This window comes from Streptopelia decaocto, assembly GCF_964273445.1.
Source record: "Streptopelia decaocto genome assembly, chromosome: 1".
NCBI lineage: Eukaryota > Metazoa > Chordata > Aves > Columbiformes > Columbidae > Streptopelia > Streptopelia decaocto.
In genome coordinates, this window is record NC_138663.1 from 100,678,728 (window position 1) to 100,704,443 (window position 25,716).

General features: G+C 41.2%; 1 protein-coding gene across 1 annotated transcript in view; it reads left to right on the forward strand.

Moving 5' to 3' along the window:
* The window catches only part of SHROOM2 (shroom family member 2), a 126,472-nt gene that overhangs the window by 96,156 nt on the left and 4,600 nt on the right, over window positions 1-25,716 (forward strand). The window contains exons 6-9 of the mRNA XM_082075977.1: window positions 10,422-11,180; window positions 14,871-15,422; window positions 16,335-16,515; window positions 21,016-21,288. Of these exons, the coding sequence (XP_081932103.1) occupies window positions 10,422-11,180; window positions 14,871-15,422; window positions 16,335-16,515; window positions 21,016-21,288 (1,765 nt within the window). The remainder of the gene's footprint in view (window positions 1-10,421; window positions 11,181-14,870; window positions 15,423-16,334; window positions 16,516-21,015; window positions 21,289-25,716) is intronic.

Sequence of the window (25,716 nt, forward strand, 5' to 3'; positions counted from 1 at the left end):
GTTCTTCCAGAGCATCCCAAGTGCGTTATTTTGTGATGTAGGATGGGTTGTGGTTAGATGAGAGGGCCAAACCTCTCAGGCTCCTGCCGTTGCACTCCCACTGGTGGCTCCCAATGGTGCTGAGCCCCATAGCTGTTAGGCGCACGTCCCGCAGGTCAGTGTGATGCTCCGCTCTGGCTCACCAGCAGCTGCTGGGTCTCATTAAGCTGGTGCTGGACTGGCTCCAAAGCGTGGTTTACACTACGCTACAGTAATGTAGCCGCTTCTCCCCCAACCAATTTGCTCATTCCCCACACCCTTGAAAGTATGGCTTCTCCTTCTACCTCTGCTGGGTGAATTTTGAAGCCCTGTTTCTAAACTTGAAGGTAGCTACCCCACCTCACATATCCCCTTTTTTCTACTTCCAGCTTCTTGTTACTGAGTGAAGTTTCTTTCGCTTAGTTGCTGCTGGCACATCTGTTCTCCACTGTGCCTGCAGTGACAGCTAGGGGTATGTGAGGCCACTGTGGTCTGATAAAAGTAAGTGTTGGAAGGCGGTGGCTTCTTAGGGAAGGTTTCCTCCCCTGCCGCCAAAAGTAAGTGTTTCCAAGTGTGAGAAGCTACAAGAAGTCCAAGCTGTGATTCTGAAGGTACTGAAATTGGGGGCAGGTGAGAGGGATGGCACACAAAAAAGTTCACAGAGAGAGAAACAGAGATAACTTCGTAAGCTTGGGTTCTTTATTGTGTTCTGGTTTGGTTTTACTGCGTTCCGTGGAAGAGGATTAGAATGAAAACTATCTAAAAACTTAAGTTTTTGTTGCACCTCTTGAAATCCAGCTGAGTTCTTGTGACTATTTTAATGGTAACAGTTGAGCAGGGAGATCAGAGGTAGTCTAAGATATAGTCTGCAGTGGTTATACTCATGAAAGCATCATATGCTGATGTATTGTAGATTTTATTTTCCCCTAAGTGACTTGATGAAATGCATCTTTGGAACTAGGTGACTGATTTGTCTCCTCAGTGCAGCAGTTCACCTATTTCTAATGTGTGGAGTGGCTTTACAGTGTTCTGGCACTAAAAGCTAGCCTGTGAAATCTTCACCTTCTGCTGTAAGCCCTTAGGCAGTATGGATTGTGATTTGCTATCACGCAGGAGGCTGTTTATGCCAATAAATTTGAGTAAAGCTTTGTGCTAAAAAGTAACAGCTACAACTTCCATTTGTCTGCCTGGAACAAACAGACTTGCTACAGTCTATTAACCAGTTGTGTTGTATTAGGTAAACAGGTGAGTTTTGTTGAAGTCATTCTCTCTGTCTTGAAATCAAATAGACAGCTTTGGGAGATAGAAAACATTCAGGGGAGGGGATTAACTGGATATCAGTGCTGTATCATAATATCTGACCACTGTATGTGATTTTTACGTGCAGTTTAGGTAACATTTTGCTCTTAGAGTGGTCACCTTTAGAATTATCTTTTAATACATATTAAAGCCTTATCCACAGTTGCTCTATTAAGTCTTTAATGTGTTCTTGTAGAAGAACTGAAAGGAGCTTGAGCTTTGCCCTGATGAAGGCCGTGATGCCTTTGGTTTCTAAAGATGGAGCGTGGGGGTGGTAATTTGCTCATGCAGCATGAAAGCATTTTGTTCCTTCCCTGCACAATCTCCTGCAAGAGACAGCGCCTGTGCACACAATGCATGCAAAAAAATTCAAGCTGGAGGGCTGTTGATCAAGACTCTTCTCCAAAATTAAAGACTTGCTTATTTGAACATTGTTCAGAAAGGAGCCTGGTAGCACGCTGATCTTTTAAAATAATTTTAAATATTTAACACTTGTGGAACTGTTGTTGCTGAAATGCCGATCGTGATTTTCACAAATGAAAGGAAAACCCCTTAAAAAATTAAAGGACTTTTAAAATCTTTTTTTTTTTTTTTTTTAATAACCAAATCCAGGCGGTGGGAGAGGGGGAAGGGAAGAGCTTTGAAGTCTCTGAGATCTTTTCCCTGAGGTCAGAAGTTTCTGATGATGTAACATACAATACAGACCAAGCCTTCACTTATCAAGGTTAAAGTTGACGGAGCTTGTATGAACTTGTCAATCATAGGAAGCAGGCAAAAACAAGCCAGCTGTTGTGAGGCATGGCTTTGAAAATCCTCTGTGTTACAGTAAATGAGACGCAGAGGTTGAGACAGATTCAGTTCTGCAAGGCTTTCAAACTGACTGCCACATTTGCAAGGATGCAAAGCTCATGTATCCAGTGAATATGGGTAAACAGCTGTAAATCCTGGTAAGATTGTCTTGTCTTTAGTGTTAAAGCGCGAGAGAAATGGCTAGAGGCGTGTGCCTGAATTACCTTTTTCTGTCAGTTCTGAACAGAAATTTGTAGGATTAATTCATACAGTATTTCTTTTGTTCTCTAGTGTCTTTGAGTACAGGCTGTGTCTTCTGTCCCTATCAGCAGAAGCTACAGTAGCAAATTAGGAAGGATACAATGCTTGGTAAAGAATTTTATTTTGCTTAGCATAACCGACTGCTCTGTTTGCTGATAGATTGGGAGAACAGGGGGAAAACATGAGTTAATTCCAGTTAGGATGCTCTGTGTGCATGTGCTCGCACACGCACGCCGTTTTTAGCAGCTTTTGTTTTCACAGTTGGCATCACGCACACTGGAATTAGAAGGCAGTGCCTTTCAAAAATATTTTGTTTTCTGGACTGAGGGCTGCAGTGCCGCTGTTGTGGCTCGGGGTGCCAGGCTCGGGGTTCCTCTGGACCAGGGGTGGTGCGAGAGCTTTTGCATCCTGTCATTTTCCTGGCCAGCCTGTTCCCTGGAGCGCAGGCTCGCACCGAGAGCTTTTCCATAGCAGCAGGAGATATTAGCTGGGAGTGTGACAGGAGTGGATGTGACTATTGGAAGCAAACGGTGAGTGTGGCTCTGAGTGAAATGATGGCTATTGAAGTGGGTGCATATGCATGATAATTAATTTAAATAACTGGTTTTGGGTTGTGGGGTTTTTTTTCCTTTAGAGATGAATTGGTGTTTGCCTGAGAAACCCAGGTGACCCAGCTATTATTCACAGTATTTCATTTTATAGCGTTTGTTACCAAATTTTTGTTCAGCTGCAAGCAGCTGGTTTTGGTAGTAACAGCAACAAGAATATAGCAACAGCATATCAAAAAAAAAAAAAAAAAAGTCTAGATGTAAAAAAAAAATCAAAGGAGCGGCAACTGGAATGCAGGATTGTTTTTTGTTCTAGTAAATTAATAAAACAACCATTTTTCTTTGAGCTTTTTTTACCGTGACTGTGAATTCCTCATTAGCACTATTGGAAAGTATTGTCTTTTGTCTCTGCAATGGTTGCCATTTGTGTAATATGATGGCTCTTGTTATACTGTTGGGATATTCTGATGATTGAATTCAGTGTGTAAGTACAGAACACATTATCTGGTTGACTTAAGTGAGTAAAGTCATTTTAATTTCGTGCAGGCAATCCCCTGTGTGCTAGGATAGGCATGCAATAGATAAAGCCAGTAAGAATACAGCAGTAAAGGTTATTTTTTTATCACTGAATTTTGATGTGCAGTAGAATGGAGGAGAGGCTTTTATTTTCTGAACTAAGGAAAAGAAAACATCCCTCTCTGTGCTCTTTCCTACAGGATTTCACCCTTCTGCATAAAGGCCTCTATGCTGTTTTAAGAAATTTAATTTTAATGAGATTTCATATTTATTGTGGGCCTATGCATTGTGCTGCTACCCATGACTGACTGGCCTACATTTCATCCATCAACATATATTTGCTTACGTACTGCAGAATTAGAGTGGGTCTGTTACAAATTTGTGATTTGCATGGGGAGAGAGGTAACATTTTTAGAAGGGGAAAGAATGTGAGCTGAAACCCTATTGCTGTATGTGTTGCTGTGCAGGCAGGACAGGAGAGGTCGACAGACTGGCGAGCAGCATCTGTTATCATATTGCATTCTGTGATAAAGCCAGGTGATAAAGCAAGGGTTGTTAAGCTGGAGTGACATTTTGCTTTATCACATTGGATGCAACAACTAAGCTGTATTTAGTGTGACAGACTAAACAGATAGCTGCCATCAAGGCACAGATAATGTTAACAGGCACATTCTAAGGCAGAACTGGAAAACCAAGACTCATATCATGATAAATGGGTTGTAGTAACAATGTGGTAACAATGATGTGCCATGGGGTATACTTTGTGAAATATCTGCTGGTTTTCAACTTTCAGTTGTCCTCTTAAGTGTATCAAGGCTCCTCTCCCTTTTTCCTCTCCCTTTTTCCTCTCCCTTTTTCCTCTCCCTTTTTCCTCTCCCTTTTTCCTCTCCCTTTTTCCTCTCCCTTTTTCCTCTCCCTTTTTCCTCTCCCTTTTTCCTCTCCCTTTTTCCTCTCCCTTTTTCCCACTCTCATTATTCAGCATTTATTATTCTTTTTGTCTTAACACATGCTTCGGTTTTAAGACTGTTTGCTTCAGTTATGCTTCTGTGATGCTGGTTGCCATCATCTGTCTCTTCAGACCAAAGCAATGAGCAGGTGTACTTCTTGGCAGTGACTTAGGACTGTGCCTGTTCCTGAAGTGGCCATTATGGTACAGTCATCATGGTGATTAAATTATCTGTTTTCTGGAGGATCCTTTATTCTATGCATTTGTCTTTAAAGGTTCTAAGTTGTTTTGTAGTCCAAGTTCTCATTTGGTGTCTTTCAAATATGCTCCCATGTGTCACTACATGGTGGGTAGTGCATGCTGTACTGGCTCAGATGCAGTGCTCATCAGAAAAATGGACCACTGGTAATATAATTGCCCTTGTATTGGATATGAAAATTGTGGTGCTCTGGTGTCAGTGCCTCCTTGGCATTACAATAGTAAAACCAGTTTGAGGGTTTCAAAACCTTTGGGGTCCTGGAGCCTCTGAAAGAAAAAGCATGTGGGACTCAGATGAGGATTTAGGTACCTGATAGAAGAAAGATGTGTGCATGTGAGTGAAGTGCTGACTCAAGTTATAATCCATACAGGTCTTGGGCTTGGTTCAGTTGGCAAAACACAAGTGTCTGGTGAGACCTGAGATAGCCCAGAGTGTCCCACTTGGCTTACAGCTTCCACCTCTTAGGCGAACTGATGCCTTTTAATTTTTAAAGTTTCTAAAACGGTGTAAGACACTTGTGTTTGGGTGACTAAACTTATCACCTAGTCAGTGAAACCAATACATGATTTGCTTGTAGAGATTACATCAGGGTGAGCTGAATCTATTAGATTGCATTGACCATATCAGTATCGATTAAAATGTGGTATTAGACCTCAAACTTTGATTAAATTTTGAAAAATCTTACCCTGTGTGATCCTGTTCTAACTTTGTGGCATCCCATTGTAGTCTCAAGCAGAACTACTGGCTAAAAGAAACTACTCTTTATTTGCAGACTGTTGCCGAAGTGCTTTTGGATCCTGCTGTGCCAAGTGCCAGGCAAATACACAATGAACACATAGTTTCAGCACATAAAGTTAACAGCTGAAAAAGTAGCATAAAGACAAGGGCTCTGCCTATAAACAGGGGTTTGGCATAGGCAAAGACTGTTTCACAGTTGCTTTAAGCCACATAATTATCTGGCTTGAGCCAGGTCAGTTCCTTGATCCAGTTTCTTGTGGGGCTGTACAATTCCTACTGCTATCACAACGGAGAGAGCAGGAAGACAAAATCAAAGCGCACTAAGAAGGAAACTGCCTCTTCTGGAAAAATATCTGCATTTAGATCAGTTTAAAGGGACTGCAAAACTGTGGCCTTAATTATGAGGGGGCTGTTGTTATTGTAGGGTGAGGTCTCTTATGGAGGAGTCTTACTCAGGTATGAAGGCCTTTTTCCAGTGTAGCTTGTAGCTTTTGAGAAGGAATTTAAGCTAAATCAGAAACAGCCACTCCATTTGCTCTCTTTTGCCAGTAAGTTAGTGCAGGAGACATTTCTTACATAACTGTGCTTTTATGTTTTATGGTGAAACTTTCGCACAGAGGTCAGGTCTTAAACAAACGATGCATTTTTCAAATGTTGGCTAATGCATTTTTGCAAAGCTTATCTAGTCTGGGATTTTAAAGTTGGAGCGTCTTGGGGCACTGCTTGGCTTGGCCTGAAGTGTTCTCAATAAACTGTAAATTGGACAGATAAAAATCAGACATGCTGAGTTGATCGAAGTGACTTTCATTTACTGAGATATAACATTCAATCAGATCATTCTACTGCTCTGTCCAGATCGAGTAAAATCCTGAGCATGGGGCAAATGAAGGAAGTGGTTTGGGGTTGTTTTTTATGGCAACCAAAAAATGTTATCCTTCTGATAGGCATCTATACGTAATGATTCATTTTGGTAATCGCTCATTAACTACACTGGCAGGCTCCTATTAACATGTGCGTGTATGTGTATATATAGCTCTCCATAGTTTAACTTGCATGTAAGTGTTTACATTACTGTTACCTGTCTCTAGATTGTTAGAATATCCTGTTGTGTTATTGCTGTGGGATCTGGGGGTGTCCAGACTGGGGAGAGAAGGCTGATTTCCCCAGTTTAGTGTTTACTTAGCCTTTACATTTCAGTCATGAGCACATACACCCTTGAGGTGACAGAGCCAGAAGGAAGTAGAGAGATGCACTTGTCCATCTGGGTAGAAAATACTCAAGTGCCATTATGGCAATAGACATTTCCACCCCCGTGGTGGTAGGTGGTGGTGTTGCCTGGCTACAGGCATTCTGTGGAAGGTGCAAGGCACAGAGCAGAGCTCTTCCTGAGCTCACCCAGCTGCCTCCTTGGGACAGCTGAGCCAGCTTCTAAAGGAGAGCTTCTCGAAAACATGCAGAACTCATTTTTGTAATGAATCAATTTATTCTTTTCATTCAGAAGCATATTTTGGGTTTCTGCTCCCCACCATTTAGATTCTTACACTTAATTCCCTTTATATATCTTAAGTACCCAAAGCACCTACAGTAGAAAAGGCTCCTGTTAGCCACCTGTACTAGACTCACCCTTCCTGTGTAGCACTTGATATCAACAACATAAGTCTGTTGATGAATGCTTCTTTTGCAGTTCAGGTTAAGTGGGCGATATAAATCGTCTGACAGTCATAAGCTGTAACGTTATCGTGTGCCCAGGATGGGGAACAACACAGGAAGTGTTGAGCTTCCACAGTTCTGTGGCATCAGGAAGGCTCTTGGATTTGGAGAGTTGTGGCGTTGTACCGTGGGGATAGGTGACCTTTGGGTTTTCTAAGATAAGGCCTTTTTGGCCATTGTTTGTCACATGTGCTGACAGGGCAAAAAAAGATAACTTACGAGTTCAACGTTTTTGATCATGCCTGGTTTGTTATCTAGAATGAAAGTGGTAACTAAGTCAATTTTCTTGTTTCCAGATGACTGTTCTATCTCTCTTACTTTGTGATGTTTGGTTATAAATGAGGAGTTCCTTTCAGGGGTACCTTATCCCAGTATAATCCTATGGGCCTCATTTCTGAACCAGCTGTTATTGTGGGCATATCCTTACATGAAGCACTGAGAGATTTAAAATAGCTTAGTGGACTTCTTGGTATTGATAATAATGTAACACCTTTGCAGGTTCTTGCCGCTGTGTTCTCCTGGGGCTTGAAGCTTGCTTTCTTTTCCTCCTTTCTGAACAGTAAGCTTAAATCTCTCCAAAATAACGTGATAAGCATGTTTTGCATGAGAAACCCATTCACACTGAATGCAAACTAGCCTCAGTGTTAAATGTAGCCACCTTTCCTCAAATCCATTTCCTGGCACTGCAAAATGCTTGATTAATTTTGTGGAAGCTGTCTGAAGGCACGGATGTAATATCTGAATTTTATCTCCACGTCTGCAAATGTAGCATCTCTAAATTTCTCCATGCTGTGATTCTTTATTTCCTGTTACTCTATTTTAGAAGGTGACAGGACTACTAAAGCAGTCATTGCTTTTGAGCCAGGGTAATATTGAACAAATTTAGTTACATGCTTTGGATATGTAAACGTGTCAGATTGGTGGCATCCTCTGTCCTGTTTGCTTCCACCAGCACACCCACTCCTGACGTGCATGCAAAGTTCAATGTATACTTTGCAAACTGGCTGAGGTGGTGCATGTGATTCATGTTTTTGTGACATTCTGTGCCATGCCCTTGGTTCTTCTGTGCACCTAAGTGCAGCTGTTACACTGCCTTACATTATGGCTTATGTATGTGAAGATTAATAGGGAGGCCTGAAGAATTTTTTGTCACAGGTTAACTAGGGCAAAATTGTGCTCTGCATGTGTTATCTAGACAATGAAAAATGCTGATTTAAACACAGTGTTTTGTACTTAAGCCCAGCAGTCTTCATTTCGTAAATATTTCCATTAAAATTAGTGGAACTATTTGTTAATACAGTCCTGGTTCTGCTTACATTGAACTCACTAGGGAAAACCAGCTGATTCTAGAGATGCCATGTAACCAAATCTGAGTAGCATTGGTCTTTCTGGCCATACATCAATTTACTCACCAAAACTGTCCTTCATCTAGTGTTAAAATAGGAGTCAATAAATACTGTTTTGTAAAGCAGAATCAACTCTGAATTTGTCAGATAACTTGAAGTTGTCTGATCCAACTATTCTTTGTTAAGTTCAATATGAAGAGATCTGAGTTTAAACAGTATTCAGCTCCTCATTCATGTTAAATTTAAATTTTACCCATTAAAATTGAATATTAAAATTTAAGAATTCACATGAGAGAGAGATTGTGTACATAACTGTGCAGGAATTAAACTCTGCAGAAGCCATCTCTCTTGGAAGTACAGTGCTATTTTATTACTGACATGTAAAAATCAGTGTGAAGTACACTTAATAAAAATCCCATATGTTAGGCAGTTAATGACAATGTCCAGGGTTTTTTTAGAACTTTCTTCTGTAAGTCCTAAAAATCACATATCGAAGGACTAAAAAACAATAATTTTGCATGTAGTTCCATTGTACAAGTGTGAAAGTAGAACCCACGTCTAATCAGTTGTCTTCTCACAATACTTCACTTTAAAGATTCGTTATAATTTCATTTAAATAGTAGTGTGTAATTGCTCCAGTTTTTTTTCTTCCTGAATTTTTAGAGGACAGTGACCTGTTACTTACTTTATGTGCTTTCATCTCAAAGTTCATTTTCATACACACTGGTGTAAACTGTCTATAGACTCATTCTCAAAAGTGGTACAGTAATGTTAATAACCTGTTTGCAAGGAAAATTCAAGTTAACCTTACTTTACAAATAAGCTGGGAAAGATGCCTCTTTTTCAGTCGCCTGGAAAGAAAGCTTGGGCAATGCATGTCTACAGGCTTACTGTTTCAAAATACAGAGACCAGCACTGTCAATAGCATAAATTATATTAGCAGCTCTCTGAGGCCTTTTACTTCTCTGTTGCAGCTTCTTTTCTAAACTTACAGTGTCTCTTCAGCCTCCTTTAAGCAGAGGGTAAACCTGTCTCCTCTCAGGGCTTTCAGAGGTACCTGTTTTTTTCTGCCTTCTGTTTCTTTCCCAATTTGTCTTTAGTTGATGAAAACAAATGAACTACGTGTCTGGTGGCAAAGCTAGAGCTGCGAAAGCCTGTTTCCTGGCTAGAGAAATAGAGAGTGTAAAATTTGAATAAACCGAAAAATACTTCTAAGATAAGGCCTTTTTGGCCATTGTTTGTCACATGTGCTGACAGGGCAAAAAAAGTTCAAGTTTAAAATAAGCCTGACTGAAAAATACTATCCTTTCTAAATTTCCTTTTCTGCCTTTTTTTTCAGGAGATATTAATTTTCCTTTACCCAGTTTTTTTAGCTTCAGCGAACATTTTGTTTGCATTCATTTCATTTTTTACCAGCTAAGCAAAAATTCAATCTCCAAATTCAAAATTAAAGTTCATGGTATTCAGTTCACATTTAAAATGGCACTGAAGTGTTACGGTTGCATGTAGAGAAGAAGCTTGTTTTCCACGCTTCATTGCTGACTCTGAAAAAAAAGAGAATTAAACTTTAGTATAGGATTCCTCTTCTCAAGACAGTTTTACTTGCTACCAGAGCAGAAAGAAACACATTTGCCCGTTTGGCTGTGCCACACGCATCGGTGCTGGAGATGTGCTGTGCCTTTGGCTGTGCCTTTGGCTGTGCCGTGCACATTGCAGCGCCCTGGATTACCCGAAGGTTGTGTTGCATCCTGTGGCACCCCAAACCCCAATTTAGCCTGACGTGATGTTTTGACTCATCACATTAGATTAGGTACAGTGGATGTGTCCATATATGAGAGGATGTTTTTGTGCTGTACAGTTACCATAGGTGGGAGGAGTTGGTGTTAAGTGTTGGATGTGATCTCAGGGTTCAGGCTTCCCAGGTCCGTGCAGTGGCCTCACACCGAAGGAAATAAATCAGCAGTGCACTAACAACATGTTCTTCTCTCTAGGCAAGCTGACACAGAGGCCCTGAGGGAAAACCCACGGGAGAGGAGGGATCAGCTGGACCAGCATTTAGGCCACAAGTGGAAGGCATCTGTCAGACCTTTGCATGCGCGAGAGCCTCCGGTTCTGCCTCACGAGAGCCGGGGCAGGTCTGGGACGTTGCCGAGTGATTACAGATACTCTCAGGAAAACGTGAATGAGAAGAGCAAGGATCACAGCCTGCCTCATCCCCCCTGCTCTGAGCCACAGACCTTGAACGAGAACCACTCCTGTCTGTCCCAGGGCAAAGGAGAAGAAAACCATAGGGTAGAGCCAGCATTGCTGAACAAGAAGCGTGGACCTGCTCCTCAGAGGCCACCACCACCTACAAGAGATAAGTACAGGCGACCAGATAATTCTGCACCATTGCTCGGCACCTCTTCTGAATCCCTGCTGGTAGTACCCAGCCGGCCCTTTCCGTCCTCATCCCCCAGCTCCACTGAAGTATTTGCCAGTCGCTCCTCTCTCTGTCAGAGTCCTGCAGCTTTCAATGGAAAACTGAAGAGTGCTAATCCACAGCAGCTCCAGCAAGCCTCATCCACGGAGAATGTTTGTCAGCACTTAGAAGAAAAAACGCACCTTAGGTCTGAGTCTGTATTATCTTCCAAATACCGGTATCTTCAAAAACCTGCCATGGAGACATCAAGGTCCCCTTCTCCTCAGTTTGCACCACAGAAGCTCACTGATAAACCTCCTGTGTCTGTACAGGATGATAACCCAGCCAGGTACTAAATGTAACTCCTGTACTATTTTATTAACATTTCTTGCCCAGTTAGACCTTATTAATGGTTGACTGTTCATTTCCTATACTAAAAGCACATTCTTTTGTTTCATTAAGTATGAGCCATCCCAGCATGTCCTAAAGAGGCCTCAGACTTGTGTGAAATTCCAGTTGGTGCCATTGAAGTCCTTTTACTGGTCTGTGGTTTCTTTTAGTTGACTGATACTGCTCAGGTGTCCCAGCGGGTAGTTAGTAGAAAATGAAAGGGATGAATTCAAATGGATTTTCCACTGAGAGTCTGGGCAAAATCAGAAGATTCCCTGTCATCATTCCCCCACTCGAGTCTGTGCATGAATACAAATCAATGTAGGGACAAAGCAGAAGTGGGAAGGGAAGCTGTATCCTTTGTGAGAACATCTGTGTTGAAAGTGTACACAGACACTGACAAGTCATGACTGGTTTCATGTTGCTTTTACAATGGAAGATGACACTACAGGTAGTCTGTGGAGGGGTCCGCAGCACTGCTTGTGCTGAGATGTGCTGAAGATTCAGCAGGCGAACATCAATCCTTTCCCAGGCTGGATAAACTCAATTAGACAAACTGACTGAAATCAATTGATTGCTGTGTCTGTTGTATGCCGCTAACATCATAAAAGGTTATTCTCGCACAAGAGAACAAACTCTTCCAGGAAGCTCAGGAATCTTAGTTTTCATAAATCCTTCAGCACTATAGCTCATGGTTAAAGAATTAAAACCTCTGAGCTGAATGAATGCAGAGGTTAATTCTCTGAGCAGAAGTAGTTGGAATACTTTTGCTCTAATGTAAATGGTTGAAAACACGCAATCATGCAGTTCTCCGGTGTGCCTTATGACACAGAAAACATGAATCACTTCTTTTCCTAAACATGCCATGATTTTTTTCCTCTTGTAACCAGAGGAAAAATACATATTTCATCCTGCAGTGTTTTTAAGATTAAATAATAATGCAGTTTACCATGAGAAGTGCAATGTCATGTGAACCCTAGCATCTATGTGCAAAGGTAGATAACAGTGGTAACTTCCTTAATGTATTGCTTTATACATAGATAGTAAGAATGCATAGAAAGCTAATTGTATTCATCCTTCTCTTTTCACTAAGCTTTAATGTTGAAGTGAGCACTGAGGCATGCCTAATTATGTGCATGTATCTGAATGACAATACATTTAACCTTGAAAATCTTTTGTTGACATTTAAAATACTTAATCTCAGACAGTTCTTGTTTGTGCATAATGCATTATCCTCAGTTAATAGTTACGTTATTTAACAAAACAGGTATGGCAAAAAAGGAAAGACATGCGGGCTATACCTCCAAACTTTCCATATGGTATTTACTGTATGGGGTTTATTTCATACAAGCAAACTGTCAAGTAGAGTTATCTTAATATCCAATTAATTAGATTTGGTTTATTACTTCTGTTGGCTCCTTGCATATGAGTTTTTGGACATGCCAGTTTGCGTGCTGTGGGCAGCTTGTGTTTGATGGTGTCAGCATGTAGCTGTTTACTCTTCTTTAAGAAAGGTGTCATGCTTATCAACAGGATAACCTGAGTGTATAGGGTTTCCTGCAGTGTTTTAGGTAGAACAGTGTAGTATGGGGAAATATTGGTGTTGTACAGAATGCAGCTATTTCCAAAGATGACTGTTTAGCAAAAACAAAGATTAAAAGAGTGCATCAGTAGATGTGCGTCAATAAATTTCCAGTAAACATACACTCAGGTCAAGGAGTAACTGCGCTTGTGATTGGAGTCAAGCTTCATAATAGCCACATGCCGAGTTGCTGCAAATCCAAATCTCATGCCACAGTTCCACAAATGGAAACCCTTCAGAAATCAGGAGGATAGTGACTGCAGAAACAGAATTTCTGAGGCACCTGGTGCTGAACTGCCCTTGCTCTGTCTGAAATCAGTTGACTTAATCATGCCTTGCATATCTGAAAATCTTTTACTAGGCTGAGAGGAATGAATGTACTCAGATTCTCAAAACAAATACCAGGCATTTTAGGTAAAGAATTGCAGCCATCTCGCTTCTCTTCCAGTTGCCCTACACACACTTATGCACGCATCTTGTATTTCCCCCAAATTCAAAAATGTGTTCCTTTTCACAGTCTGGTGGAGTCCGAAAGGCGTGGGCTTTATTCAAAAGCCAGCAAAAGAAAGGGTCTGGAGCAGTGGCAGGGCTGCCCCTCATGCCGCTGCAGCCAGGCAGGGAGCTGGGGCTGAGTGGCAGACACAGGAGCAAGCACTTGAAAATGACAGTCTCCTTGAATGGAAACACTCCAACAGAATGGGAGTGGTGGGAGGCATTCAGCATGGGCTGGAAAACCTGCCCAAAATTGGATTAGTATGTCAAAGCATGTCCGCAAAGCACTTGGGGAAAGTAAATACCTACTGGAAGGCTGCACGTTGATTCAGAAGCAAATATACCTTTAAAATATAAGATACAACTTCTGAAAAATATGAAGTCAAGCAGAAAAGTACAGCATAATAAAGTATAAGTTTATTTTTAAAGAAAGTGACACACCCGCGCTTAGAGGGGAAGAGCCGTAGTATGTCTTGCTCACTTATCTGAAAGGCAGCAAACAACCCAGCCAGATGAAACTGGATATTTTAGCTAGTAGGCAATGTTACTTTACTTGCTGTAGAGCTTCCAAACCCACATTATGACAATAATTTTAAACTTTCTGCAAACTCAAAACCACCAAACTAGACTTCAGTTTCTTGCATGGTTTACATACAGTACAGATGTTTCAGTAATGTTATTTAACATGTTATTGTCCAATTTGAAAATATAAGTTAGTCTCCTTTTTAAATAGCTTGCCATACTGAATGTCCAAGGTGACCCTTTGTGCTATGCAGTACAGAAATTTTGCTATAAACTTCCTTTAAAAAGGGAGTATCCAGAATTGTGTGTTATCCTCTTCAGTGGCCGTTTTTTTTTTTGCTTTAAAAACTAGGACACTGTGGTGGGGTCTATTTCTTCAACTTCTGTATCTTGTGTGAAATTTTATAAATACAGTTGTTTGGGTTTTGTTTTTGTTTTTTTTTTTTAATCATGTAATTAAGTTTTGAATGATTTCCAGGTTTTCCATGTGTGATTATTTGTTATTCTTGTAGCTCAGCAAAGATGTAGCCTGCAGCATGCTTCCATCTGGTCTGTTGTCTCTTCCCTTGGAAGAGCTGGGAATTGATGTGAGGGTATCACGAACTCCCCAGGCAGCTAAGCCACCTGTCAGACGAAAAGCTGAGGCCGCTGTTGGATCTGTGTGAGGCAGTGAGGTTGAGCTCCGGGCACGTTTTAATCCATATGTGTGGCAGCAAAGGGGTAAAAGTTGGTTCATCAGCACTGTCTCAAATCTGGGGCCTGGCTGCTGAGACTGGACCCTCAGGTTCATGGAAACAAAGAGAAGTCCCGTACCATGAGTATTGTGCAAGGCTGATTTTTAGGATTACTTACAAATGAATTAATACTATGTAAAATGTGTGGGCAGAAAAGCAAACGTGTAGATTTAAGGTTTGAGATACAGTGCAAGGGATATTCTATTACCTGTATTTCTTTATCTACCTTTTTTGTATTTGGGCTTCCCCTCTGATTTGCAGTTAAGAATTGAGATGTTAGTTCTTCCATTTCTAAAGATGAATTTTCCATATTTTCCAGAATTGAAAAGATTATAGACAACAACACTACAGTGAAAATGGTTCCTATCAAGATAGTTCATTCCGAGAGCAGTGCAGAGAAGGAGAGCCGGCAAAGTCTTGCCAGTACTATGGAACCTCCTGCTTTACCCAGTGGTTTGGAAAAGGACCAAATTAAAACACTCAGCACTTCTGAGCAATCCTACTCACGATTCTGTGCCTACACCAGGCAAGGTGTAGAGCCAGAGCCAGAAGCCAGAACCAAACCAGCTGACCCTCAACCAGCTGAAGAACCTGGGAGCAACTTGAAGGACAGCAGTGCTGCCCCACCAGCAGTCAGCTATGTAAAGGCCAAAGAGAAGACCCTTGAAGACTGGAAGTCAGAGGAACTAGCCAGAGAGATTGTGGGAAGAGATAAGTCTCTAGCAGACATACTGGATCCTAATGTGAAAATAAAAACAACAATGGATCTGATGGTTGGAATATTTCCTAAAGATGAACACCTCCTAGAAGAAGCTCAGCAGCGCAGGAAGCTCCTGCCAAAAGTTCCCTCTCCAAAAATATCAGAGGACAAGTGAGTATTACTTTCCGTAGACCAGCGTTTCTTTGTAGGCTGCTGTCTGAAGTGTGTCGGTTTTCTGAGGGGACTGAAGGGAAGGATCTTCTGCCGTTGAGGTTTGGGGCTTTTCAAAGCCTTTTCCATTAGGATAGCAGTCAAGCATAATACTGCTAGTGATGCCATTAATGACAGAAAAAGAAGTGGTGTACAATATGAGAAGTTTCCCAGGACCTGCTTGCAAAATATTTCTGTGAGAACTGAAGGAATAATTAACTTCTCCCTTTTCACAGCTACTAGGTATTTTACAAAGATCATCTGTTCTAATAACTGGATAGAGAATGAACAGTATTTTAGCTTTTTTATGTGATGAAAATTTATAAAGACAAAGAGGACATGAGGCATTTCATGGCAGTGAATAAGAACGAAGAAGGAAAATATTTAAATTCCATTAAATTCCATCCATGTTAGTGGTCTGTAGTCCTTTTGTTTGCTTGATACAAGTTATCAAATTAAGTTGTAGCCTTCTTGAGAAGTTTGCGTGTAATTCCATAATCAAAAAAATAAATATGTTGTATTATCCCACATTCAGCAGTCTTAAAGAATACTCTCTTTGACACTGGGGTCTTTGTACTACTTAGTAAAATGTAACTTCATATTTTGTTTCCAACGGAGATATCTTGGGTCCATTTCACTCATTGTAATGGTGAGAGGTCATCTGTACTACTTCATTTTTAGCTTTTGGTGGGCACATGCTGAGTTCATATAAATTTTCTTCACAACCAGTGTTTATTTATCCTGTTTTCATAGATAATGGCTTTCTGTTGAACCCCCTGCTTGCTTGGTGAAATGATGGCTCTAAAAGACTGTTATTTCCTTGCAGCAATTAGAATGTCATGGCAGTTAATGAAAGTTTTGACTTTTTACCAGGAAAGAGGAGCAGAGTGCGCCGTCTGCCATCTCCCTGACAACCAATTCTACTTACTACAGCACATCTGCACCGAAGGCAGAGCTGCTGATTAAAATGAAGGACATGCAGGAGCAGCAGCAACAGCAGCAGAGTGAGGATGATTCTGAAGACGAGCTGGATCATGACTTGTCAGAAAAGAAGGTAAAATGCCTTTCTAAAAGTGTAATGGGAAGCTCTTGGTTGCATGCATTTCATTAACGGTGAATTTGCTAGGTAAACACCCCTAAATAAAAGGCATTATAGATGTACAGGATCACTTGGAAAATCTGCCTATTTTTTTAAGGGGGGTGGTGGTGGTAGGTGTCCAACTGTGAATTTAGGAAATTCATATTAGGTGCTATTTGCAGCTCGATACACGTTTTAGAAGGTCCCAAGGGGAGAAGTTTTGGAGAGGTTATTTTCAAATATTGTTTTCCATTTGAGATTCTGGTGTATTTCTGTCACTTGCCATATACAAAGAACCACTAGTGCTTGTGTATCTGACTGTAACTCACAGAATCACAGAATGCTAGGGATTGGAAGGGACCTCAAAAGATCATCCAGTCCAATCCCCCTGCCGGAGCAGGAACACTTAGATGAGGTTACACAGGAATGCATCCAGGAGGGTTTTGAATGTCTCCAGAGAAGGAGACTCCACAACCCCCCTGGGCAGCCTGTTCCAGTGCTCTGTTACCCTTACTGAGAAGTAGTTTATTCTCAAATTTAACTGGAACCTCTTGTGTTCCAGTTTGAACCCATTACCCCTTGTCCTCAGTTGGAAAGGACCTCAGAATGTCCTCAGTTGGAAAGGAGCACAAGGATCGTGTCCAACTCCTGTCCCTGCAGGAGAGATTCCTTAGGAGATTTCTACCCCTGGTTCAGTGCAGGAGTGGGTGCCACTGCATTCGAGGGGGCTGTAGTGTTTTCTGTTACCGCGCTGTTCGTTTTTTTCTCCCCCCCACTGCCTCTGCCCCTGCTGCATCCATCACTCCCATTCGATATGAGCTGCAGCACCGGGGCCTGGCCTGTATGCAGCAGGGGAGCTGCCCTTATCCCCTCGCCAGAGGGCCACTGAATCCAACAGCTGTACTACTTAGACAAATTGAGGATTTCACTACATTTGGAATAATTTGGTTTTATCTAGTGCCACACATGATGGTCACGTTCATAATTTTTGCCAGAATTAGTTTCCCCCTCATTAATTATGGAGCGTATGTATGGGGGGGTGGGGTGTTAAAATTAAGCCTTTCTTGTTTGCCCAACAAACTAAATACTAAAGCTTTTATAAGCAAAAGTGCCATTTATTTGTACTGGTGTCTGTTAACAGGAAAATCATGTTCACCCTTCACATATTCCTCCCTCCATCTCCCCCCTGCTCCAGGATGCACCACTAATCGTATGAGATAAGAAGTATTTAATGAAGAGCTCTTAGCAGAGCTCCCCCATCTTCTTCCCTGAATATACATATTGTCATAGTCACACACACTTTGCTGCTTCCTTCTCTCCCTGTTCCCCCACAAGCACTAGGATGTGAGCACTCAGTTCAGTGGGTTTTCATCTTGCATCTTGTCAGAAAATGTGTAAGATTCACGGTAAGTGGGTCAAGGCATCTTTATAAAACAACCAGAATATATAACTTGGTGTAGCTTTGCATACTTGGCAACAGTTTAATAAAGGATCATTAAGGACCTGAGTGCTTTAATAGCACACTTTACGACTTCAATTATTTTAAAGGAGGCATACACCCAGAACATGTTCCTTGATTCCTAGAAATTGGTAATTTCTGTTATGAGATATCTTAATTGCAGTCCACTGTGAAATGATTGAATATTTGTCGTTCTCTGCTCTGCAAACCAGAAATGTGTGGTGGTTAGTTTTGTTTTGGGTTTTTGTTTTTTTTTTTTTTTTTAATTTAATTTTATTTTATTTTTTGGTTTGGTTTGGTTTTTCTTTTGAAATAAGTATGGGAATTTCATATAGAGTCTTTTTTTTTCTTTTTTTCTTTAATTTGAGATCATCCCCTCTATTCCCAGCTAGCAGGAATGGAATGTGTGTGTCTCATATACTGAATTTAATGTAAGTTTACCACAATTATAAAACAACAGATGTTGAAGACACTGCAGGACTGGTTTTTGTAGTAAGGAAAAATCTGTGTGTGGCTGAGTAGGAACTGTGCCCTTTGCCTTTAGGAAAATTTCAGCAACTCCTGAAGAGCGTAAAAATAATCTAAGAATACCAAGTTTCTTCTGCTTCTGGGCCTTGAACTTCATATGTAATGGGGTGATGAGCGGAGAGCAGATTAATTTACATGAAGCACACCGAGCAGTGAAACACCTGAGCAGGACTCTGCTGAGCTGCTTTCTGTGTTGCTAGTCAGACCAGCAGGAATTCCTGGAAAAAGATAAGATTTTATTGTTTTCTTGTTTACTGATACAGAATTCACAGCTATAAATTATTCATCTGACAGTTTCAAGATACAGGTTGGAGCTCTTCTGGTTCAGTGCATATAATACAGGTTTTCTGCTTGTTAGGAAAAGCTTGTAGTGAGCTCACAGTTTCTGCATCCAAAGCAATCAGTGATCACAGAATCATCACAGAATCATGGAGTAGTTTGGGTTGGAAGGGACCTTCAAAGGTCATCTAGTCCAACCCCCAGCAATGGGCAGGGACATCTTCAACTAGATCAGGTTGCTCAGAGCCCTGTCCGGCCTGGCCTGGAATAATCCAACTCTTAATAGATACAACAGTCTTAAAGAGGGGTGAGTACTTATGGCCTTCTCACCTGCCAAAACAGCCTTTTAAAGGCTAGCTTCAGCTGCTTGGGGACAGCTAAATAGGAAACTAGTGGGAAAATCACTTTTTTGGTTGTTTTTTAAAGAAAGAAGCCTTATGAGAGAGCTAGTCTGGATTGTCACACCAGATTGGTAGACACTGAGCACTCATATGGCTTTTTTTTTTCATTTGAGAAAGTCATAGCACAGATGTAGAAAGGAAAAACTCAAGATAGTAACAGTATCGTGTTGTGTTTCGGTCAGTGAAACAGCAGCGTTGTGCATGTGCATGTCGAGGGAAATGAGAGTGTAGCACTGTGACCTACATAATCCAAATCAAACTGCGTTTGCATTGAGAGAAGTGGGGGGAAAAAATCAAATCCTGCAGATTAATCAGTCAGTAAAGCAGGCATCTGTAGAACTGCTTACTACCTTAATCTTTTGGGCACCCAGACTAAGAGATGACCCAAATCCAGATTAACCTGGCCTGAGTATATTAAATCAAGAAGGAGAAGACCAGTTCAGATGATCTATGTGTTGAATTTCTACCTTCAAAAAGGCTGTTAAATTTTCAGGGTGTAATTGCTTCCTGTTAAGATGGCAGATGTTTTTAGTTGTTGTTAGGTTTTTTTGTTCCCAAAGCAAATTGGCAATGACTGTTCAGTGTTGCCTGAGAGTGGTAGCTGCTATCAGTATGTTTCTTAGTAATCATGAAGGCTTGTAATCAGATTTGCATTTAGAAAGCAGAGTTCCTAAAGAATGTCATGAGTAATCTAAAAAAAAAATAATAATAATAAAAAAATGAAGGGGTGCTGTGACATAATGGCTATTTTAAAGGATGTAATTTTCATTTAGAAATTGCACATTTAAAATAAAGAGGCATTTTTAGGGTGTGATTTACCTCATGTTAGGGTAGAAGACCAGCTGAACTGACTTCCCCAACTTGTGCACACAAAAAAGCTAATAGACACGTAAGAAACAAGCCCTCTTGCCCAAATGCAGGGAGGTGGCCCAGCTAGAAGGATGGAACACAGGTCACTGAGGGAAGAGATCTGGGTTCTTAGTCTGGCTCTGCTGCTGATGCACCTGATGTGCTTCATCTAAGCCAGGGCATGTGCATCTCATGCAATGGGGGATTATAGTAGAGAAACCCTGACAAAATGCTGGTGAGGTGATATATTTGCTTGGCATAGGACAGTGACAGCTAAAGATGCTTGTTTGGTCTCTTGGTAGAGCCACTTTGCACAGCTTCACACAGGGCTGCTTTGTGCAATGCAGTAGATTTTGTTCTCGGTTCTGTGCCACAGGGATTATGATTTCCCTGCAGAAATGTTGTAAGGCAGTGTAAACGCTAAGATTTTCTGCGAGTGGAAAGACTGCTATTGGAGGGATGTTAATGTTATGCAGAAAGGAAGAAAAAGCTAGGCAGTGCCCTAGTTTCAACTGCATCATGTGGAAAATACAGGATTGTTTTCCTGGTACTGTTTATCTTCCGAAGTGTAGCTCTTCAGAAAGGTATTATGAACCTGGTATTCAGAGAGGAAAGAATGTGCGATGCTTTATGCTGCTCCATAGCAGGCTTTGAAGCTGTTCAGAGAAGAAGCAGGAATGCTTGCTGGGGCAGGGTTAAGTCCTTCATCTTTTGTCACAAAAGTAAATTGCTTTAACACAGGTCTCAAGCCGAGCATCATAGACCTACATCCTGAGCCTTTGAATTCAGAGGTGTAGACCTTAGACATACACTTAGACATATATTTATTTGTAATGCATTCTTTGTCAAAGCCACATGGGAGTTTCAATGTATTAAAACACTAGGTTTCTCACATGACTTTCAGAAGCAGGGAAAGATGCAGTAGTACTAATAAATTCTCATCCCCTTTATTTTCCACAGCAAGAACTTATTGACAGCATTAGTAGGAAGCTTCAGGTTCTGAGGGAAGCACGGGAGACACTTCTGGAAGACATCCAAGCAAACAATATACTGGGAGAGGAGGTAGAGGCCATCGTGAAAGAAGTCTGCAAACCAAATGAGTTTGACAAGTTCAAGATGTTTATCGGCGACCTTGACAAAGTGGTCAACCTCCTGCTGTCACTGTCAGGTCGTCTGGCCCGAGTGGAAAATGCTCTTAATAACCTGGATGAAAATACCTCTCCAGAAGAACGGGTGAGAAAGACCAGTAATAATATCACTGCATTTAGTGACCCTGATGTTTGGGGGGGGATGTTGCCTGGTTTTGTTTATCTGAATTGCACAGCTCAAGATGAGCAGTAGTGAATGGATAAATCTCATAAGGTCATTTTCTTTAGATTTCTTAAAGCTTTTCTCTTTGCCTTGCTTTTGCTTGAAATGCTAAAACTACAAGTGGCTTGGTAAGAAAAAGTGGTGGGTTTGAATGCAGCATAGTGGAAAACAGACTTCTTAGCAAAAGTTTTAAAAAGTGGAACTACTGGGAAGAGTAGAAAAAGGAGGCAAAAATATTCTAACAGTTCAACAGTTCAGTATGGGAAAAGGGGTGTCACTTTGTGCTGTAATGCAGAAAGCTTACAGACTTCTTTAGATTCAACAAGGATCTTGATTAAAAATCTATAAAGTTGTTAAAAAAATGTTTCTCATCTACTTCAGCTTCCTCCACAATGCCTAACAAGGACAAGAGCAAGAAATGACAGAAGGAAGGAGGCATTGCAAAAAGAATTTTTCAATAGCAAACATGTTTTACCCAACCAGAATAGCCCAGAGGTGATGTGGAGGAATCCCAGTAGATGTGAAAATGTCAGGAGTATTTGAGGTGCTCTTACCTCTTGGATCCCACCTCTGCTGGCAGCACTTTGTTTAGCTCCAGATATCATCAGGCTTTAGCTGGGAAGCAGATATCTAGTGATACAGATATGCACCGAAGGAGAGATGTAGACATGTGTGAAACTTAAAGGCTAAAATAAGTAGAGAGGGTGACAGGCAGGTACATGTCAATTGAGTATAGCTTCTGCAGTTAAATGAATTTGAAGTGGGATTTTTGGCTTGTAGCTGGGAACTGAAATGCCAGCAGTCCACCTGAGTGTTGTAACAGAATTTTTTCCATGGGCTGTAGATCATGTTGTGTTTCTTCAACATGCTCCTTTGTTTCACCAATAAGAACCGGTAAGTGCTGGAACTAGTTTGAAGCGTGTTTTTGCTGTTTGGCCCTGGCTGCTGCCAAACATACTTGTTTAATGGCTGTCCAGCCCCCTCTCTGACTGAGGCAAAGGGAAGGTATTTGACAGCTTATTAGAGGGCAGATCAAAGCTTCTGAAACTTAAAGAAATTTAATCCTTCTTTAGACTTTTTTTTTTTTTTTTTTTTTGAAACGTGGTTGCAGTTGCCTAAAGGGCTCAACAATGGGTGTGTGAGCTGGGGAAAGAGCTACCAGATTATCCGAGCATATAGGAAACACCATGTGAGAGCTGTGATAAAAATAGCTTATTACCTAGGCATGGAAAAGGAAGAAGGTGAGTAAGTGGTGTAGTAAGGGCAGTCAGAAATTGTCTGTGTGCTCTGCTGTCAAATTTAGACAGAAATCCAAATCCCTAATATATTCTAATCCCCATTCATCTTCTCATGCACTGACACCAACGTTTTGCCATAGTAATATATCTAAATGGGAGTACATCTAAAAGTGTCGATCAGAGATACTTTTCAGATGGATCGAGTCATCAGGTACTTTGACTATAAATACAATGCATGTAGCATTACTATACCTGTGCATGTATTTGAATTTAGACTGGTGTGTGTGGCATTTTTGTTTTCCTTTGGTATTTTTATACTAATGTACCATATAAACAAAACAGAGATTACTTCCCTCCCTGGGGATCATAGCCCTAGTGATCACCAATTTTTTTTTTTATTTTTTTTTTTTTTAATTTTTTTTTAAGCTGATGTTATCTTATAAACACTGCTTTATTAGTTTTGCATTTTCTAGGAACCACCACCATCTCAGCAGGCTTTCTAAATAAACAGTCTGTCAGCAGGCAAGTAGTCACTGCTGAATTAATATTTTGACTATTAGATGGTCTGTCATAGGTCTCTTTTGCCACAAAGAACAGTATCAAGTATTTCAACCTTAGCTTCTGAAAGGGGCTTCATCTGAAATAGCCACCAGCCCTCTTCCTTCCACACGGTGAGACCAGTGTCTTCTTGTGGCTTTCCTTATCAGTCCAAGCCAGAGTGTTTTGAGAACCCTAAGGCACTGACCCAGCAGTCCACAGATGTGATCAGGTGCCCAGACCCACAATACCTGTTATTACAAGTGTAGGGATGAGCACCAGGGATAGTAATTTAGGAACTGGATTCTGGGAAGTCAAATATATGGAAGGAGTTTCTCTTCATAGAACCATAGAATCATTTTGTTTGGAAGAGAACCTTAAGATCATCGAGTCCAACCATAACCTAACTCAGGCACTAAACCATGTCCCTGAGAACCTCATCTATATGTCTTTTAAACCCCCCCAGGGATGGTGACTCCACTGCTTCACTGAGCAGCCTGGTCCAATGCGTCACAACTTTCTCCATGAAGAAATTGTTCCTAATATCCATTCTGAACCTCCCCTGGCACAACTTGAGGCCATTTCTGTGGTTCAAAAGAGGGAACAGTTCTTGAGAGAGACTCTCAATATAAGGAGCCAAAGATTGTTCCATCAGAGGAGCTTCAGATGGCCCATGTTTGGCTGGGGCTTCAAAGCAATGCTAACTCGAAAAAAAAAAAAAAAAAAAAATAATAATTCTTCTGTCCTCTGTTTGGCTTTGGTTGGTTGAAAACAGTCAGGTGGAACTATCTGACATTGTTTACACCTTTAGGCCTGGTAAGCCATTCATCCATTGCTCAAAGAACCTCCTCAAGAATTATGTCTTGAGCTTGCTACAGTGTTTTTCTCTTTACCCTTCAAAACAGGGTTTGTGGTGTCACTCATCTTTGACAGAGGTAAAAGCCAATTCAGGCGGTATCGCATTTGCCTTCTGCCTTTCTGCATCCCACTTCTCTGAGGTATTCCCTAAACCTCCAAAAGGGCAGAGATGCTAAGGTGTCGTGCAAAGTTCATACAAAAGTAGTGTCTACTTTCCTTGATGAAGGCCTAAACATTTGATTGTTCTTGTGTCTGCTGGCAATTATAGCAAATGCTTCAAAAAACAGGTATTTCATCCCAAGATTAGGCAGGTAACTCTACAACTGAGCCACCAGCTGGTTGATATATGCCCTCTTGTGTTCATCGAATTCTAATTCTTCTGCTGCTGCTCGGTGTAGACACAAGCTGCAAGGCTGCCCTGGGGAGCAGTCTAGCCATGCTCCCGAGTTTGGGCTTGGCTGCTGGTTCCCCTGATGAATTTAGGAGGGCAGTGCTTCCCTCTCTTTTCAGCAGATAGGTCTGCTTTCAACTTGCTGTGGGATTTTTGACCTGCGAAACACTAAAAGGAAGACTGAACTTTGTTTTTTCTAATAATGTGTGATTTCTGTGACTTGTCTTCCATAGATGTCTTGAACCCTCAGTTAACCTAGGCTGTGTATTTTAAGTACATTGAGAGCACAAGTCTGAAAGTGTTTCACCCCCTGAGCTTTGTGTTGTCTATAGAAGAGACACAGCACAGGATACGTGTGCAACTCTGGCAGACAGATCTGTTAAAGCTTGCCGATCTGTATCCCCCCCTTGTCTCATACTTCCATCTTGAAAATGTTTTGTAGTTTAGAAAACCACTTTTCTGTTAATCCTTTAGGCTTATTATAGCGTGTGTGATTTAACACGAAGTCCAAATGAAAAAGAATGGACACATTTATTTGAACAGACTGTGGTTTATTTGAAGACATAGGTTCTCAAAGAAAATTAATCTCTGAAGCAAAGCTACAAGTTATGGAGTGGTACCTCTTAGGGGCACTTTTTAATTAAGTTCAGAAGTCTGTACTGGAATTCTTGACGTTCAAGTAGGCCAGCTGTGCTCTGTTGCTGGCAAAAGGCGATCGCTTCTAGGCAGACATCTGAAATAGGTCAGATTCATAATGCTCCTGTTTCTTTCCAAATACAGCTAAAGATGCATAGCTGAGTGATTCAGGTGTGGCTGTCTGCTGTGTAGGCACACAAAGTCGGGTGAGATGTTCCTCACCCTTCATGCTTGTACATATGTGCGAATGGCATATGGCTTTGTGTGTTCTCCATTCAGCCTTCCTTTATCCTATTTTCTCTCTTGTGAGGGCACAAAGCAGGAAGTTACAGCCCTTTTGGGAAGATTATGCCTGCCTGCCTGCCTGCCTGCCTTCCTTCCTTCCTTCCTTCCTTCCTTCCTTCTTTCCTCCCTCCCTCCCTCCTTCCCTTTTGTCTTGCCCCAGCTCTTGCTCATGTCTTAAGACCACACAACTTCATGTCTCATGGAGAAGCTGTGCAGATTGCAGCAGTACTGCAAAATACCACAGTGTCATAGAATCATGTGTCCTAACACAAAAGGAGCTGTGTAAGAACAAATCACTCCATTAATTAGTGTGTTTCTGGGTTCTCTGACCACATCTGTTTCAGTGTGGAAGTTTGGTGCTGTGTATTGAAGATGCAAGACATTGCTGAGTGAAGTCTTAATTTG